This window comes from Gadus macrocephalus, chromosome 7 (genome assembly GCF_031168955.1).
Source record: "Gadus macrocephalus chromosome 7, ASM3116895v1".
NCBI lineage: Eukaryota > Metazoa > Chordata > Actinopteri > Gadiformes > Gadidae > Gadus > Gadus macrocephalus.
In genome coordinates this window covers 8,889,189-8,906,151 of record NC_082388.1, presented here as the reverse complement: position 1 = coordinate 8,906,151, position 16,963 = coordinate 8,889,189, and the positions used below count along the sequence as shown (strand labels likewise).

General features: G+C 44.7%; 2 protein-coding genes across 3 annotated transcripts; both read left to right on the top strand.

Annotated features, from left to right (window-relative positions):
- The first annotated feature begins 37 nt into the window (after positions 1-37).
- On the top strand, positions 38-6,099 carry endou2 (endonuclease, polyU-specific 2). Its single transcript, XM_060056431.1, has 7 exons — positions 38-647; positions 1,105-1,258; positions 2,425-2,530; positions 3,614-3,735; positions 3,842-3,954; positions 4,881-5,034; positions 5,719-6,099. Exons 2-7 carry the CDS (start codon positions 1,157-1,159, stop codon positions 5,974-5,976), a joined length of 855 nt encoding a protein of 284 aa, XP_059912414.1. The 5' UTR covers positions 38-647; positions 1,105-1,156; the 3' UTR covers positions 5,977-6,099.
- A 597-nt stretch (positions 6,100-6,696) lies between these two features.
- LOC132461353 (NEDD4 family-interacting protein 1-like) lies at positions 6,697-15,368 on the top strand. Of its 2 annotated transcripts, XM_060056432.1 has the most exons (8): positions 6,702-6,890; positions 8,114-8,204; positions 9,270-9,391; positions 10,105-10,167; positions 10,853-10,940; positions 12,415-12,539; positions 13,389-13,455; positions 14,248-15,368. In XM_060056432.1, exons 1-8 carry the CDS (start codon positions 6,861-6,863, stop codon positions 14,349-14,351), a joined length of 690 nt encoding a protein of 229 aa, XP_059912415.1. In that variant the 5' UTR covers positions 6,702-6,860; the 3' UTR covers positions 14,352-15,368. The 2 variants fall into 2 exon arrangements, with proteins under 2 accessions (XP_059912416.1, XP_059912415.1); XM_060056433.1 differs by lacking the exon at positions 10,105-10,167 and having other exon boundaries at positions 6,697-6,890.
- The last annotated feature ends 1,595 nt before the right edge of the window (positions 15,369-16,963 follow it).

Sequence of the window (16,963 nt, the reverse complement as noted above, 5' to 3'; positions counted from 1 at the left end):
AATGGTAATATGTTTTGTTTGGCCACATGCACGAGCTGTTGTCATAAATCGTTGATGAGAATTACTTTTCGTCCTCCCCAATCTTATTTAGTATAGTCTAATATATTATAATTTATGCATATTTTAAGAACCAAAAAAAACACTTCTATTTTTCTGATAATATCTCCCCATTTGAACAATTGTGAAAGAACTGTCATAAGTGGATTGATTATTGCCACCGGCGTAAGAGAGAGAGCGCACACAATGGACCACCAGAGAAACAACGAGAGCACGTGCTCGGTCTGAGACTGAAAGCACCACAGCGGGGCCAAAGCCCTTTGGCTAGAGTTGCTGACAAGGTGTAACCCTTTACATCAGGAACCCATCACCCACCGCCACCCCTTCCCCTCCTGTCCTATCCTGGGCAACCCATTTTGCTTCCCTACTGACTGACTGACTGACTGACTGACTGACCGACAAGGGGGGTCGTCCCCATGCACCTAAAGGTACAAACTCCCAGTAAACAGTCACAACGTTACCAACATCAGACAGGACGTCAACAGGAGTTCCTGAGAAATCTCCCTGCTTTTTCATCGGTCAACAGCTTTTATTTTCGGAATTGGCAGGCAGGCAGAAGCAGCCGAGCGTCACAGGAAGAACCCTAAAAGGTTGGTGTGCTTGGGGTAGAATGGCTCTGTGGGGACTGAGGAGAAAGGCCCTTGGAAGACAATGGTGTTGATGGAAGTTAATCATCGCCAACAGAGTTGAGATGGGGATGGGATGAACGGCTAAATGTATGTGGTGCAACAAGGTGTCCAAGTTCCTTGAATGAGATTTCTAATTTTTAATTTTGTATAGTTTTATTTTGTTTCTTATGCCTATACAATAAATGTGAGTGAGAATATGAAACATCCCTCGGTCGATTTATATGCTCTCTTCTTTCTGTGTTGTTACAATCAAAGTTGAACCACAGAGTAGGCCTATGGTGTCATTCTTTTACGTAACCATAATTTTACCTCAAACTTTGCCGCAAATTGTATGAATACTGGCCACACCTCAAGGCACCATGACATCAATGTTGATTAGATGACGGATCCTCAAGCTACCGTTACCTTCTGCCCACAGCACTCAGCTCAGCAGGTCTACAGAGTACCGAGGGCCCAACAGGGAGGACGTGATGGTCGAGAGTGACAGAGAGTTGTCCTCCATGGCGCAGGCGCTGTGGGACAATGACGTCAACCGGCTCCAGCCTGGCAAAGACTACAGGATCTCTCTTCAGGTGAACCCCGAAAAAAAACTTGCTGAACAAGGCCCTTGACCCAACCTCCCATATCTAATCTGAACTATCCTCGCTTTAGGTTGGACCTACCATTGATCTTTGCTCGTTGTTATTTTACTACCAATTTAATACAACCCAACGCACGCACAAAACACGCACACACACACACACACACACACACACACACACAAACACACACACACACACACACACACACACACACACACACACACACACACACACACACACACACACACACACACACAATGGCCAGCCACACATTAGCCAAACTCAGTTGAATGCTAAACAATTGAGCCAAACAGTGGCTGAGGTCTACAGTAAACTGCAATGCAAAAAAACTGATGGTCGTCGTTTTGACCATCACTATAGCATAAAAAAGCATTGTTAGTAAAGGGCTTAAAAAGGGATTACTGATTGTAGTCGATGAATGAAATAACTAACTTTGAAAATGCTATCTTCATCGTCATGCTGTACTGGATCACCTTTTCATCCTCTCTGTCCCTGCCTGGTCACTGTCGGGTCTTTTCATTTCCAGTAGTATGTTTTAATATTTGTATATACAAACACATTCAAAGACACACACACACACACGCACGCACACACACACACACACACACACACACACACACACACACACACACACACACACACACACACACACACACACACACACACACACACACACACACAATTATTCTCAGAGAAAGGAAAGCACTAAGCAAATTACCAGACACAACTAATTCCAAAGGACACCACCTGTCATGGTATGAATGTATAGTGACATCATCTCATTGATACAAATGTGACCAATCGGAAAAAGGAACTTGCTGTAGCCAGGGTTCCGCCCCAGGTGGTGCTATCCCCAGAGTTTGATTTGAGTGGTCGGATATTCTTTAAATTCAAGCTTAATTGTTATCCTACTGTAATGCATGCAATAGTGATTAATTATCAATATTCTGTTTCCATGGAGGGATTTGAGGGTTCAAATCATTTTGTTTTAACAGTGCCCGACCACTGATCATCTGTAAGCCACATTTATTCTGTCATACAGAAGTAACAGCCAGGTTTAGAAAGCAAAATGTATAAAAGTATGAATGAGTACCCCAAATGAATGTGTTTAATTATGTTGTGGGTGTGCGCCGCAGGGTAAAGCCGGAGAGATGGCCGTGCTCAACGACGACAACGACGGGGCTGGGTACCCCCTCTTCACCTTCGTGGATGAAAACATCTTCAAGAAAGAGACCTTTTTAGGTACACCCACAGGGAGGGACACGTCCAGGAACATTCATGGGGGCCGTGTAGTGTAGTATGCACACGCACAAGAAGGAAGACAACAAGAGACAACTATTTGAATTGAAGGCCCTTGTGTTACGATGTGTAGTACAATAGTTCTGGAGAAGCACGTACAAAGTACTCTCATCTATCAGGTCCAAAAATAACATGGAATGTTACTTATTTTTTCCACTCTGCCAGAGTGGAAAAATCGGACAAACATTTTTATATGTAACCCTGACTTTTGTTTACCTGCCAAATGGTCAGATCTATCTGCCATTTGCTGGTGTTCATTTTGCTCTGTTGATACATTGAACACCACTGGGGAGCTGTGTGATAATAGATGTCGTCATCTCCCATGTGTGGCCGAGCACAGCTCTCTCTTCGCTTCATAATTCCCTTAGGACGAGCAGACCACCATGACTTACATAACCAGAGAGCACAGACTTCATATCAGGAAGGACACACCAAATCAACAGAACCTTTTTGCGCACCTCACCTCAAACAGCCCACAGTGTGAAGACTCTGCCTCTACTCCTTTCTGCTCGACGCCGGCATCTTGTCAAACACGTTTGTGACCCACATCGAGAAAAATGTTTCTATGTGAAACGACAATAAGGATGTGAATCTGTGTCTGGACTTCACTGTGATGGTGGGTGAAAGCTCAGGGCCTATCTGAATGGCCTTTCCTCCCTGTGTTTTCCACATTAAATTCAAATTTAATTTGACACTCTCCAATTGGCCTTTAATGCCATATTTACTGTAACTGGGAAGAAGAATGGAATTAGCAGTTTAGGTGTGTCTTAAGTTATGCTTCTGTAGTGGGAATGATACATTAAACATCCTTCTTTTCAAAGTTAAAAAATCGTAACCGCAATCAGCCTCTCATCAAGTCAGTGTATGATCAACATTGAGCCAGAAAGATCCAAATTCGACCAATGTGTCTTTTGGAAAATGCTTTTCTTTTTTATCAATCAGAAATCCAATCTTTATGTTTGAAGGCATCCAAACTTTTTGTAAGAAGGACATTTAAAAACCCTTCTGTGTCCCATCGTGGCACAGCTTTCATTTCTCTCCTGGATAACTACGTGAGTGCTACCGGAGAGCCCGAGATAGTGACCCCAGAGGAGGAGGCGGAGAACCACAAGTTCCTGGACTCCCTCGTCCAGACGCCCACCATGAAGGTATCTGCAAGGGATAGATCCCAGCACACACCATGACATTCTTCTGAGAACATCTAGAAAAGTGGCACTGAAACTTTTTTTTTTCTTCTCCTCTGTATGCTTACAGATAGCCCATAAGTACCTTGTGGATAAGAAACTCTCTCCGGAGAACGAGACAGACTTTAAGAAGCAGCTGTACACGATCTGGTTTGAACTTTACGCCCGGAAAGGAGCCAGCAGGTAGGTGGCGGTTTCCCTCCTCTTCCTTCTGCACTGTTGCATCATGGGGGCTGGTGCTGCCCAGGGTAACACAGGGCAGAGCTTACACTAACTACTTCAAAACTTTATTTTTTTAATAGTAAGTAGACAGTGAGTGGTATCTGTGTCCAATATTTTATGTCGGACGCAATTATTATATTATTTAATACACACAGCATTTGCGTTCCTATTTTGGATCTAGTTACTCAACGCCCATGTTAACAAGTGGCCTGTGTTGGATGCTGAACACGGACACCAGTGCTAGGCTAGAGTCCAGTGCTAGGCCAGAGTCCAGTGCTAGGCTAGAGTCCAGTGCTAGGCTAGAGTCCAGTTCTAGGCTAGAGTCCAGTGCTAGGCTAGAGTCCAGTTCTAGGCTAGAGTCCAGTGCTAGGCTAGAGTCCAGTGCTAGGCTAGAGTCCAGTGCTAGGCTAGAGTCCAGTGCTAGGCCAGAGTCCAGTGCTAGGCTAGAGTCCAGTGCTAGGCTAGAGTCCAGTTCTAGGCTAGAGTCCAGTGCTAGGCTAGAGTCCAGTGCTAGGCTAGAGTCCAGTTCTAGGCTAGAGTCCAGTGCTAGGCTAGAGTCCAGTTCTAGGCTAGAGTCCAGTGCTAGGGTAGTGCTAGGCTAGAGTCCAGTGCTAGGCTAGAGTCCAGTGCTAGGCTAGAGTCCAGTTCTAGGCTAGAGTCCAGTGCTAGGCTAGAGTCCAGTGCTAGGCTAGAGTCCAGTTCTAGGCTAGAGTCCAGTGCTAGGCTAGAGTCCAGTTCTAGGCTAGAGTCCAGTGCTAGGCTAGAGTCCAGTGCTAGGGTAGTGCTAGGCTAGAGTCCAGTGCTAGGCTAGAGTCCAGTTCTAGGCTAGAGTCCAGTGCTAGGCTAGAGTCCAGTGCTAGGCTGACGCTGAGGCCCCTGTCCCCCAGGCCAGACTCCTCGGGGTTCGAGCATGTGTTTGTCGGTGAGACCAGACGCGGCCGCACTGTCATTGGATTCCACAACTGGATCCAGCTGTACCTGCAGGAGAAGCTGGGCCACATCGACTACAAAGGCTACAGTGTCAACGCCAACTCCCCACAGGTCAGTGGGTCAGGGGCGCCCTGGTGGCTCGCCGGGTAGAGCCCGTACCATTAAGGCCCAGTCCTGACCGCAGTGACCCGGGTTTGATTCCTGGTCCTTTGATGCACGTCCTTCCCTCTCTCTCCCTTAGCCGCAATTTCACTCTATCATCAAGCATAAAAATCCAAAAATAAATCTATACAAAGTAAGCGGGTCAAATGATTGCATGACTTGACTTAGGAGACGTTCTGATCAATTATTCATATATTTTATTTTGTGTCGTGTGTCATTTGCAAACCGGGGGGTTGCACTCTGTACAACCCCCCCCCCCCCATACACACACAAACCCACACACACAGACACACGCACACACATAATAATCAGTGTTTCCCCCAGTAAATGTCTTAGTCAAGGTGGTCAAGGTGGTCAAAAGGCTTGATGGCACGACCATTGTTGTGAACAGTATTACCGATGCATTATTGATCTTTATTTTTTACACCTGATGGAAGTATGTTTTCTTTCCCTACGAGAGTTTTCTACTTTGTTAATGTATATTAATAAAAAATAAAATAATAGTTTATAAAGAAAATTATTATATACATTGGTAGTCAAGGCGGGGCCCTATTGTTGTTAAGGCCGCCTTAACAACACAGTGCTGGGGGAAACACTGATAATAATACCAGTGAACAAACTCTCTGTCCCCAGCCCGACGAGAACAAGCACATCATGGCCCTGCAGTTCAGCTGGAAGGAAGGCTTCAAGCCCAAGGGCAGCATCTTCATCGGGGTCAGTCCTGAGTTTGAGTTCGCCCTCTACACCCTCTGTTTCCTGAGCTCCCCCAACGAGCGCGTCAAGGTTCAGTTCAGCCTGTACGACGTGGAGGTCGTCTGCGTCCACCACAACCAGAAGCACATCGGCACCACCTACCCAATGCTGATCAGATACCAGAACCTCCACCAGTGAGCCGCCGCTTCAACCCTCACAGACAGTCGAGTCCTTTCACGGCTTATATAAAGAGTGTCACTGGTGTTGTTGATGTCTTTTTATTACAAAGTTAAAGATACAATAAAACTTCACCAGACCCCAGTTTGTGATAATCATTTTCTGCTGTGCTATTTGTTACATGCTAAAGCGTTCATTGTGATGAACACACACAACAAAAATGTTTTCAACCGGTTGATTGTTGTGCACGTGCATAATGGTATCGTAGTCATGCCGATGACGGAATAAACAGTGATTAAAGGGGAAGGAACTTATCAAGGCCTTTGATAAGACATTGACAATAAAACCTTGAGAATGGGTATTATATATTGGATTATTCCTTCACGGCCATCATTTGTAGACTGCTTTCATTCTTGGATGACCTCTCATGGAAAGTAGTTCAGGTTTGTATGTTGTTTATAATATGGTTGAAAGCAACCATTTACCTATTATTTGTATTCCTCAAATAGGCCTACTTCTAATCAATATGGGTTGGTAAATAATTCTTTCAAGCACTGACAGGTTCTCCTTTCATCACATTAGAATTCTTTCTTTAAAAAAAAAAACGGCAACATCACATTGTATATTCAAAACATTAAAACGGTTTACGAAGGGAAGTTGAAGGTTGGGTAATACCATTATTCTGTGTTTTGTTCTCCTGCTGGATGCATACAGACAGGGGGCGCAAGAGTGTGTTGTGAGTGACCATTGACGTCATTGGTTCTCTAAAGGGAAAAAGAAGGTGTGGGATTCTGCCGATCGTGTCTTCAAGACCGACTGATCGGATTGTTGTTCTGGTTTATGTTTTCAATCTGAGGGGCATTCTATCATTTAAAGCAGTTGTTCGTGGAAACAAGTGATCCGGGATGGCGGAACCAAACGCCAGATATCAGCAGGTACGCGAGTTGTCATTACATGATAATATCATTTTTCAGAAGATACGTCAACGGTACATTTTGACTCACTTGATTTGTAATTGAGCGAATTCAATATATGAGTACACGGGCGCGGATCGTGCTGGTTTATGATTAACGGGATGAAGCGGACGGTTAGTGTTAGTGTCGGGCTGAAGCGTCTCTTCCTGGTTGTTTCTTCAGCGCCTCCATTGCTGTCCCTGGTGAACGGAGTTTAGCATGAGGCTAATATAGCTTAGCATGAGGATAACGTAGCTTAGCATGAGGCTAACGTGGGCGTAGCTTAGCATGAGGCTAGCGTAAATGTAGCTTAGCAGGAAGCTTACTTGAACGTAGCTTAGCATGAGGCTAACGTGATGCCAACGGCCAGCACTTATCTACTAGGATCGCTAGTGTCCACTTGGTCACAAGGGGAAGAGTGACATTTGGCGTCAGTAGTGTATGTGTACACTGTATTGACTCCTTAGAGCTGGTCCAGCACACTGGGCCGCTAAGGGGCCTGGATGGTGCTGGGTTGAGAAATGAGATGTCAGTTTTACTGTAAAAAGGGGGTTTATTTATCCTATTTTAAACCATAATGGAAATATTTCTTATCAGTTAACATGTCGTCGCTTTCAGTTTTGTTTAGGCTTAATGATCATGTTGATCATGTGACCCGTGCCATTTCGTTGCTTTCACTTCCTGTGGCTGAGTTTTGAGTTCCCTCCCTCCTGCATGTGGCTGTGAGGCCTTAATGAACACTGATCTACTTGTGCTGCTGGGAATGTTTTTAATCTAGACTGGCTGGCAGATGTTGACTTGTGAGTCGTGGATCTCCACCAGCTAAGAGGCTCAACCTCATAACGTTACAGACTGCACGGTGGAGAGATGATGTCATGTTCTATGACAGCCTGTCTACTAACATCGGACCTTGATGATAATAATTAACCCTCGCATGTATCTCTGTGTAAGATAGGTATATAGTTTATTCGTTGTAGTTGTCCATTTCATAATTAATGCAATATATTACTCATGCTTTATTTTGTATTTTTTAAGAAAGCACTGGTGGTGGTTTGTCAGGGACTCATAAATCATGCAGACCTCTATTCCATTACCGCGTCACTTTCAGGCTGTCTGCTTTAGGCGGAGCTTGTGAAACATTAACCAGAGTAAAGTAAACCCAATGCTAACATAGGACGATGGTTAACATGACCTCCTGTTGACAGCTGACCAATGAGGAGGAGTCAGAGCAAGTTCCACAGCAGGCAGCAGCCGATGCCCCGCCCCCATACAGTTGCGTTTCTGCAGAAAATGCTGGTATGTATATGATTATTATTATTACGACTACGTAAATAACAAGTTAGGAATGCCTTGTCGTTATCAAATAAATAAAGCCTTCTTAACATTTATGCACGTCTTGAATGTGGAGAAAGTCTTCTTTTTTTTTTTAGACATACCTTCTAATTAATATAGGAAAAATAGGATTGGATCATTATCAATACCTAAAGTCTGGAATACGTCATTGAGTTGGAGCTCGACGTCGTCATGGCGATAAAGTGGGAATGGGATAATGAATGAATGCTGTTTTCCACTATACTATACTGGTCTTCTCCCTCTCTGGTGGTTTCCCACTATACTTTACTGGTCTGCGCCCTCTCTGGCTCCACTATACTATACTGGTCTGCTGCCTCTGGTGGTTTCCCATTGTACTATACTCAGTATAGTACAATGGGAAACCACCAGAGGCAGCAGACCAGTATAGTATACTGGTCTGTTGCCTCTCGTGGTTTGCCACTGTACTATACTGGTCTGCTGCCTCTGGTGGTTTATCACTATACTATACTGGTCTGTTGCCTCTCTGGTGGTTTCTCACTTTACTATACTGGTGTGCTGCCTCTCTAGTGGTTTTCCGCTGTACTATACTGGCACCTTTCAGTTCGGTATGTTGTGGATTTGCATTCCTTAACAACCGGACTTCCAGCTTAAAGGAGTGTGGTGCACACAGCTTTTAGCCGTGATTTTATATCTTATATTAGAGTCTGGGAGTCCACTTACGGCAACAATCACTTTCTCCTCCATGCTACGGTTTACTCTGGACTGCAGGGAGTGAACGCTGATTGGCAGTGCTTTCTGAACATATTGAACACCGTTTAAAAAAGACTGCGATAATACTGGTTAAATCTTCATACCATTGCACCCCTACTTACAGTAAGGTACGCTTACGATACGGTATACTTACGGTACAATACTGCGCGCTAATGGCACGGTGCACTGGTGGAAACGCAAATAGGCGCATCCGGGTACGGTTGGCTGTGTGAAAAGGCCACGCCTGGCCCTTGTGTTTCCCGTGGCTGAGGCCTGACTCTGCTGTGTGTTCCTCAGCTTACTTTGACCTCAAGGACGACGGAGCCTTCCCCAAGCCCCCCTCCTACAACGTGGCCACAACGCTGCCATCCTACGATGAGGCGGAACGGACCAAGGCTGAGTCGACAGCCGTTCCCGTGGTAACAACATATTTTTTCTTTCTCGCCTATTTGCCCGCTTGTTTTGCTCCTACAGACTGTGTGAGCTCAGGAATGTGTACACTGCTCCTTCTGCCCCATTGCTTCCTGTGGAAAGACCCCCACACACACACACACACCAATAAAGACAATTATCTAAAGAATGATATATTTTCAGTGTCTCTTTATCTCTGGTAAGGCATTGGTTATCAGAAGTGTTCTTTGTGTTGTGTTGTGTTGTGTTGTTAGTAACTGTCTTGGCACACTGCCAGGACAGTTTGCGTATGCTCACTGGTTTGAGGTCAGAACGTCTTGTTAGTCTCAAACAAGATACAGAAGATAGAAGTTGTAGTCGTTGAAGTAGTAGTACTGGTAGTAGTGCAGTTCCAAGTCTATTGGTGCACTGCCTTGGGTTCGACTCCCAGCTGAAAAGTACTGGGTTCGATCAACAATGTCCACAGCCTACCTGAAAGTATCCCTGAGCAAGTAACCTAGACCCTACCCACTCTACGAAGACAAAATTCCTTCCCAGAGAAAGGACCTAAATGAGTCCCTAAGTGACAACTGTAGCACTGTGGTAAAGAACGGGCTGCACTCTGACCTCTGGTGGTGACCGTGTAGCATTGCGCTCCTCCGTGTTGTGCCACTGTCTGACTGCTGGTGTTGTTTCTCTGCCACAACCTGCTTGCCTTGACCCTCCTGCTCCCTGTGCTCAGCCACTCACGCAGCACAGGGAGTGTCTGGAGACGATCGATGATGTCATTCGCAGTTCGCTGGAGGTAACTAGGGAGCTGTGGGGATAGCTGTCGTGAGCCTTGTGCTTCTGGATTGTTTTATTTTATTTTAAACATTTTTCACAGATAAATTTTTTGAGTTTGGTGTGCTTGAGTGTCCGCTGACTTGTGTTCTTATTTCTGGCTGCCGGATGTTGAGTTGATATTTTTTTTTTTTGGGTTAGGGACACTGTTCACCAGTTCCCTTTTATCTGTGGTGGATGTGGCCCTTCATGGACGGCAGCTCTGTACCCGAGGGGTGGGAATCACAGGCTACCTCACCATATTATACGATACGCGATACATGGACCAATAATATCGTGATACAGCGATTCTGAAGAAATCGATGTATTGTTAGACAATCCGATACGATGCATCACGATATATGTCTAACGATGAATACAAATTGACTGTGAAAAGGTGCTGGATTTCAATCTTTATTCATGGTCCAAACAGAGTTTTTCTGTTATTTGTTTTCCATAAAAATACAAAAGAAATTCTTAAAGCCAGAATTGTTTCTGTATCGCCAGTGAATCGTTTCTCGTATCGCACGAAGAAGGGCACTGATGTATCGCCGCATCGATATTGCGTCGCACCCCTACTGTCTACGCGTGATTGGCTCACTGTGCGGTCGGGCTCTGTGGTGTTCCGTTTCTCACCTCTCCCCCCACCTCTCCTTGGCATCCATCAGGATGAGGACTTTGGGACCAGGGAGGACATAGAGGACAGCGACCAGCTCAGGATAGGAAACGACGGCATCTTCATGTTGACCTTCTTCAGTAAGTCCTTAAATGTTTCGCTATTCTAGTGTATTTGTATTATAGTGTATTTGTGCACCTTAATCACCGGTTCAGTCTCAAAGGGCTTAACAGGACATATATTAATGACACCCCCCTGACCTTTGCCCACCAAGAGGGCAAGAAAAAAGTCCCTTAATCAGCAAGGAAGAAATCTTGAGGAGGAACGCAGAGTGGGGAATCCCTCCTTCAAGGGATGATCATCTGGGGCCATAATTGACACATGCATACATACAGGCAAAACATTAAATCGATGATGGGGTGCTGGCCGGTTAACCATCAGGAGAGTCCAGGCAGTCAGTCGCACTGACCACAACACACTAGGGCTTTGACTCCGAACTTCGTTATTTGAATATAATTCGAATATCAAAAAAGAAATCAAAATTCGAACGAATATTTGGCAGCCCTTAATATTCGAACCTGTTATGGGCAGGCCAAGAGGGAGGGACCCGACGCAGTCTATTCATAATATTGTAATGTCCACGGAAGAGGCAGTGAATGAAGTATTGATTAGACGGCGATTTATTAGAAACCTAATAAACCGTTGGAACACGCAAGACCGGTAACCATAGCAACGCGGTAAACAAATCTCGCAAAACCCAAATATTATTAATAAATATTCTAATATATTCTAATATTAATAAACAAACAAACTTCGAATATGATTTTTGGGCAAAAGTCAAAGCCCTACAACACACTAGAACAAAGAGTAATGAATTAGACGGTAAAAGTCCATCCAGGAAACGTAGACTACTGTTTTCACTATTTTTTCTGACACATCATTCACCATTAATTTCCAAAGACCCTGCGGTGTCTGACTGGTGTGAAAGACCCATGGCACGAGGCCTGATCGTGAAGAGGGCCTCCGAGGTGGTGGTCGGGGTCTGACTCTGCTGAGGTCTGCTCAACTCATTTCTGATTGGCCGAGCAGGGCACGGGTATAGCGCCTCTCTCGCTATACTGCCCTCTGGTGTACATGTTAACATGATGTGGCAGTATGAACGCAGACAGCTCTGCGAACATCCCTGTCGTGTGTCTGCGTCGCACTCGCAACATTGTTCTTCCCAAAAGGGCATTACGTAGAACTGTAAACTCCTCCTCCGTCTCTCTAGAATGCTGTGTGTGTGTGTGTGTGTATTGTAAATGGCCTGCATTTATAGAGCGCTTTTCTAATCAAAGCGCTTTACAATGTTGCCTACCATTCACCCATTCATGCACACGTTCACACACCGACGGCGGAGTCAACCCCGCAAGGCGCCAGCCAGCTCATCAGGAGCAGTTAGGGGACAGGGGTCGAACTAGCAACCTTCAGGTTACAGGCCACCCCGCCTCCACCTCCTGAGCCACGAGCCGCCCGCATGGAGCGTTCCCTCCGGCCCTCAGTTGACTCTGGTGGGCTGAACACTCACTGTGTGTCTCTGGGTAACCCTGGCCTTCCCTCCGCTCCTCTGTCCAGTGGCACTGCTGTTCAATTGGATCGGGTTCTTCCTGTCCTTCTGCCTGACCTCCTCTGCTGCCGGCCGCTACGGGGCCATCTCAGGCTTTGGCTTGTCACTCGTCAAATGGATCCTCATTGTTCGGGTAAGACACGCATACACGTACACCGATGCACAAACAAACATACACGCTAGGGGTGGGAATCACAGGGTAACTCATAATGTGGGATATTGCTGTATGCCGATAATATCGCGACACGGCAATTCTTCAATAATCAGTGTATTTTTAGACAATCCGAAAACGATTCATCACGATAAATGAATGCAAAATCACTGTGAAAGGGTGAAGTGCTGGATTTCGGTCTATCCATGGTTCAAAAGTGAGTTTTTTTAGTTAGTCGTATTTGGTTAGTTCAACTTTCTTTCCTTCATGTGTTGCGCACCAGCTGGAGGAGCGGAGAAATAAATTGAGAGCGCTTTATTTTATTTATTAAAATCTAGATATTTTGGGCCGTATTTCCTGTCTAACTCTTCAAAATGCAAAAGAAATTCTTAAAAATATATATTACATCGATAGTTGGTGCCAGTTTATCGATTCTCGTATCGCACGAAGAAGGGCGACGATGTATTGCCATATCTATGTTTTATCACACACACACACACACACACACACACACACACACACACACACACACACACACACACACACACACACACACACACACACACACACACACACACACACACACACACACACACACACACACACACACACACACACACACACACACACACACACACACACACACACACACACACACTCTCTCTCTCTCTCTTCCCTGTCAGTGTGCTTCTGTCATTCCAGCCAAAATGGACGCTTCACATAGTTATTCTATTTGTTTTAATAGTATTCAGTACAGATATAAATTGTTCAAAGTTGTTTGGACATGTTTCTTGAGTAAACATTACTTGTGGCCTTTATTTTTCCTCGCAGTTCTCAAGCTACTTCCCCAGTTACTTTGACGGCCAGTACTGGCTGTGGTGGGTCTTCCTGGTGCTGGGTGAGTCACTGCTGACTGACCACCAATTCACACACAATAATGTTCAAGGATGTGCTGATCTGTTGTGCTGGTGTAATAGGGCTGGGGGTAAACGATTATTTATTAAACGATTAATCGGGCGATTATTTCATCGATTAGTCGACTAATCTAATGACTAATTGGATGGTTATCTATTTCTGTTGCTCGATTAATAAAAACCATAATGTATCTCAAATAAAAACCAAAAAATTCTTAATAATATACTTTATTTAACAACAGTTTTGCACAGCAAAAAACCTTCTGCTTTACACAAAATAAAATAAATAAAATAGTTTCACTGTTATACAAAATTAAAGGCCAGCCGTGCTCAAATCTGCCAGTGTGAGTGTGGCCAGTCTGGCCAGGCCAGGCCAATTTGGCCACTTGGGAGAGGTGTGCTGCTACGGTACGGGCCGCTACGGTACATATGCTAATGAGCCGACGCGCGCAGTCACGCACACGCACGGCTACGCAACCTGAGCTGGATGACGTATAGTCCATGCGACGACCACGGACATAAAGGCGACGAGCCTTCTTTCCCATTAAACGGTAAACATATATCCAAATAAGCAACAGACTCAGCAAAGTGCGAACTGTGTTCTCTGTGTTGTTGTCCATTGTCCACGAAAATCCTTGACGGAGAAATTTGACGACGACGAATTTTTTACGTCATCGACGCGTCGCTACAGCTCTATGGTGTAACAGGCGAATGGCCCTGTGTCTCCACGGTGACAGCTGGCCGTGTCTCATGTGTCCTTCTCCTCACCTCTCCAGGGTTCCTGCTCTTCCTCAGAGGCTTCATCAACTACGCACGCGTCCGCAAGATGGCCGACTCCTTCACCACGCTACCCCGAACCCGCGTCCTCTTCATCTACTGAGAATCCCTTCTCTTCATCTTCTTCGTGTCTCTGGCCTGTCTTTGATTTATTATCATGAATGACGTAACTTCATCAAACACACGGCTGTAACATCTAGTTTGATCCTTTCTTTTCGCCATGTGATTCTCTGGAAAATACGTGTGTGTGTGTGTGTGTGTGTGTGTGTGTGTGTGTGTGTGTGTGTGTGTGTGTGTGTGTGTGTGTGTGTGTGTGTGTGTGTGTGTGTGTGTGTGTGTGTGTGTGTGTGTGTGTGTGTGTGTGTGTGTGTGTGTGTGTGTGGGGTCTAAATAATGCCTTATCTCTACTATATTGTATATAGCTACATGTAAATGTCTGTAGAGACGCATGTACTGCTCCTCTGCACCAGAGGGCAGTCTTGTTGCGTGTTTGCCCCTATAGTGCTTGTTAAAGACCCGGTCTTTGATGACTCTCGGCCTCTGGACCAACACATTGGAGGGCTAGGTGTATTAGTTAAGGGTACTAAGTAATATATTCCATATACATGAAGTTACTGTACTTTCATTGATATTTAGGAGTGATAGTTGATTGCGGGATGTTTCCACTGTGGCCCTGGTATACCAAACAGCTGAGAGCATTAGCAGATGTTTGCAGCTGAGCTGTGTCACCTCAAAGCAGCTATCGATTCATTTACAGAACCTATTCCATCACGGTGGAAGACCCAGAAAATCGTTTTTTTCTTTTGTTGTATTTTCAAACTAATAGTCACGCAAGCAAAGTTATCCAAATATAAGTGATACATAATCAAACTAGAAGAGATCTATAAGATTTGTGTTGTGGTGGACTGGAGTAGAAAAGAACTTCCCAGGATCTGTTTCTGTTATATATGCTTTTTCTTTTGAGTTTCCAGTGAATCCCGTGGTGGAATCAAAATGGTGGTTTTAGGTCACTATTTGAGAGAGCGTCACTGGCAATGAAGAACGGCAAACACTGAAAAGCTTTTATTTTCTTCTCATGGTGTATTGATAAATGAATAAATTCACAATTTCAATGATGAAACTTTTGTAACCGGATGAAGTCTGTTTTTATTTTGTATTTCAAGGCTATGTGTCATGACTGCTTTGTGTAAATGTATCAATACAACAGCAGTGTTGATGGGGTCTTTGTGGAGAGGTCAGAGGCCATCCTTAAACCTGATGATTATGCTAGAAATGGACAGTGCTGAGGGTGCATTCGGAGCGCAGTGTCGACGGCCTTCCCTACATCCTAGCTGCTCCGGAAACAGGAACCCAAGGCCTGAGATGAGATCGATGTGGAAGCAATTGACAAGGGAAGCTATTTTGTCAGCAATATCAATATACTACATTAGCCTGCTTTTGAAGCTGACTTAACGTTTATTGCATGGTTGGGACGATGCATTGAAGTACAGTCGACCCAGTGCACAACATGTACTTTTACATGAGCTGGAGGTCTGTTCAGCTCTCACTATGAAGCTACAATGGTAGTGAAGATTTCACCACTTTGTCTATGGTCGTTTGCAGTTTAAAAGGTGAATGTCTTAATTTAACTACATTGGGATACTGAACCTGTGCACTATATATAATATAAAAGCGTGAGATAAAATACTTGTTTCCCTGTTCTCTTTAACCCTCTCTAGAAATACGATTCCTAGGAAGTTGTTTTGAAAGAATAATCTGTGAACAATCACTGGATTTGCAGACTGTTTACCTAACTGTAAATGGAAAGATGGTATCACACCATCTTTTAATTTGGAAGTTTGTAAACTCAGATCTGTCCCGTGAAGGAGTTGCCAAGGAGGGAGCACAGTGCTCATTGTTGAAACATTTAAATGGACAACAAACCCTTTGTTTTAGCAAATATGATGATTCACAAAAAAAGTATGAGACCGGTCCAGATCCCACAAGTAAAAAAACAACAGCATTTCTCCAGCACATAAAAAACAGCCAAGATGTGGAATCAGCCACAGCACCGCTGATAATACAGCATTCCGTAAACAGCATCCAATGCACACCATTTTTTTCCAGGATTCGCTGAGGAAAAACGGAGACAGCTGCACAAAGAAATGATGCATGTTTAGCTCATCTGAAGAGGAGGCCTCAGCCCAGGACAGCTGCTGGATCCTAGACCATCATCAACAACAATTTCATATGGCTGAAGGATACTGAGCAAAAGCAGCACACACTCAGGACCACGCATGCTACAATCACGGTGCTAAGACAAAACAGGCCTTTTCTCACTTTGAAGAAAACCCCTTGGTTAAAATAACATTGGGACTCGATTTTTTTACTAGGTAGGGGTGTGCTCGAAGGTTAAGCGATGGATGTCCTCGCTTAAATTACACCAAAGATATTTCCTCATTGGAAAAATCCCTCTGAGTTGTCGGAACGACCCCGTTCCCAGGTTCATTTGAGACCTCCTTCTATATCCCTCCAGCGAGGTCAACCGGTGCAGATGTGCTTGCTGTCCAGATGTCCTTCGTAACTCCACTTCGGTGCCAAACCTCTCCAGATCCCCCTCCCAACCCAAAAAAAAAAAAGCGTCTTTGTCTCCTGTCAGGATCTCTCGATTTAAAGTGAAGGAAGTCTTTCAGAATTTTCGTTTTTGAGCAATTGATGGTGAACGACATGTCGTCC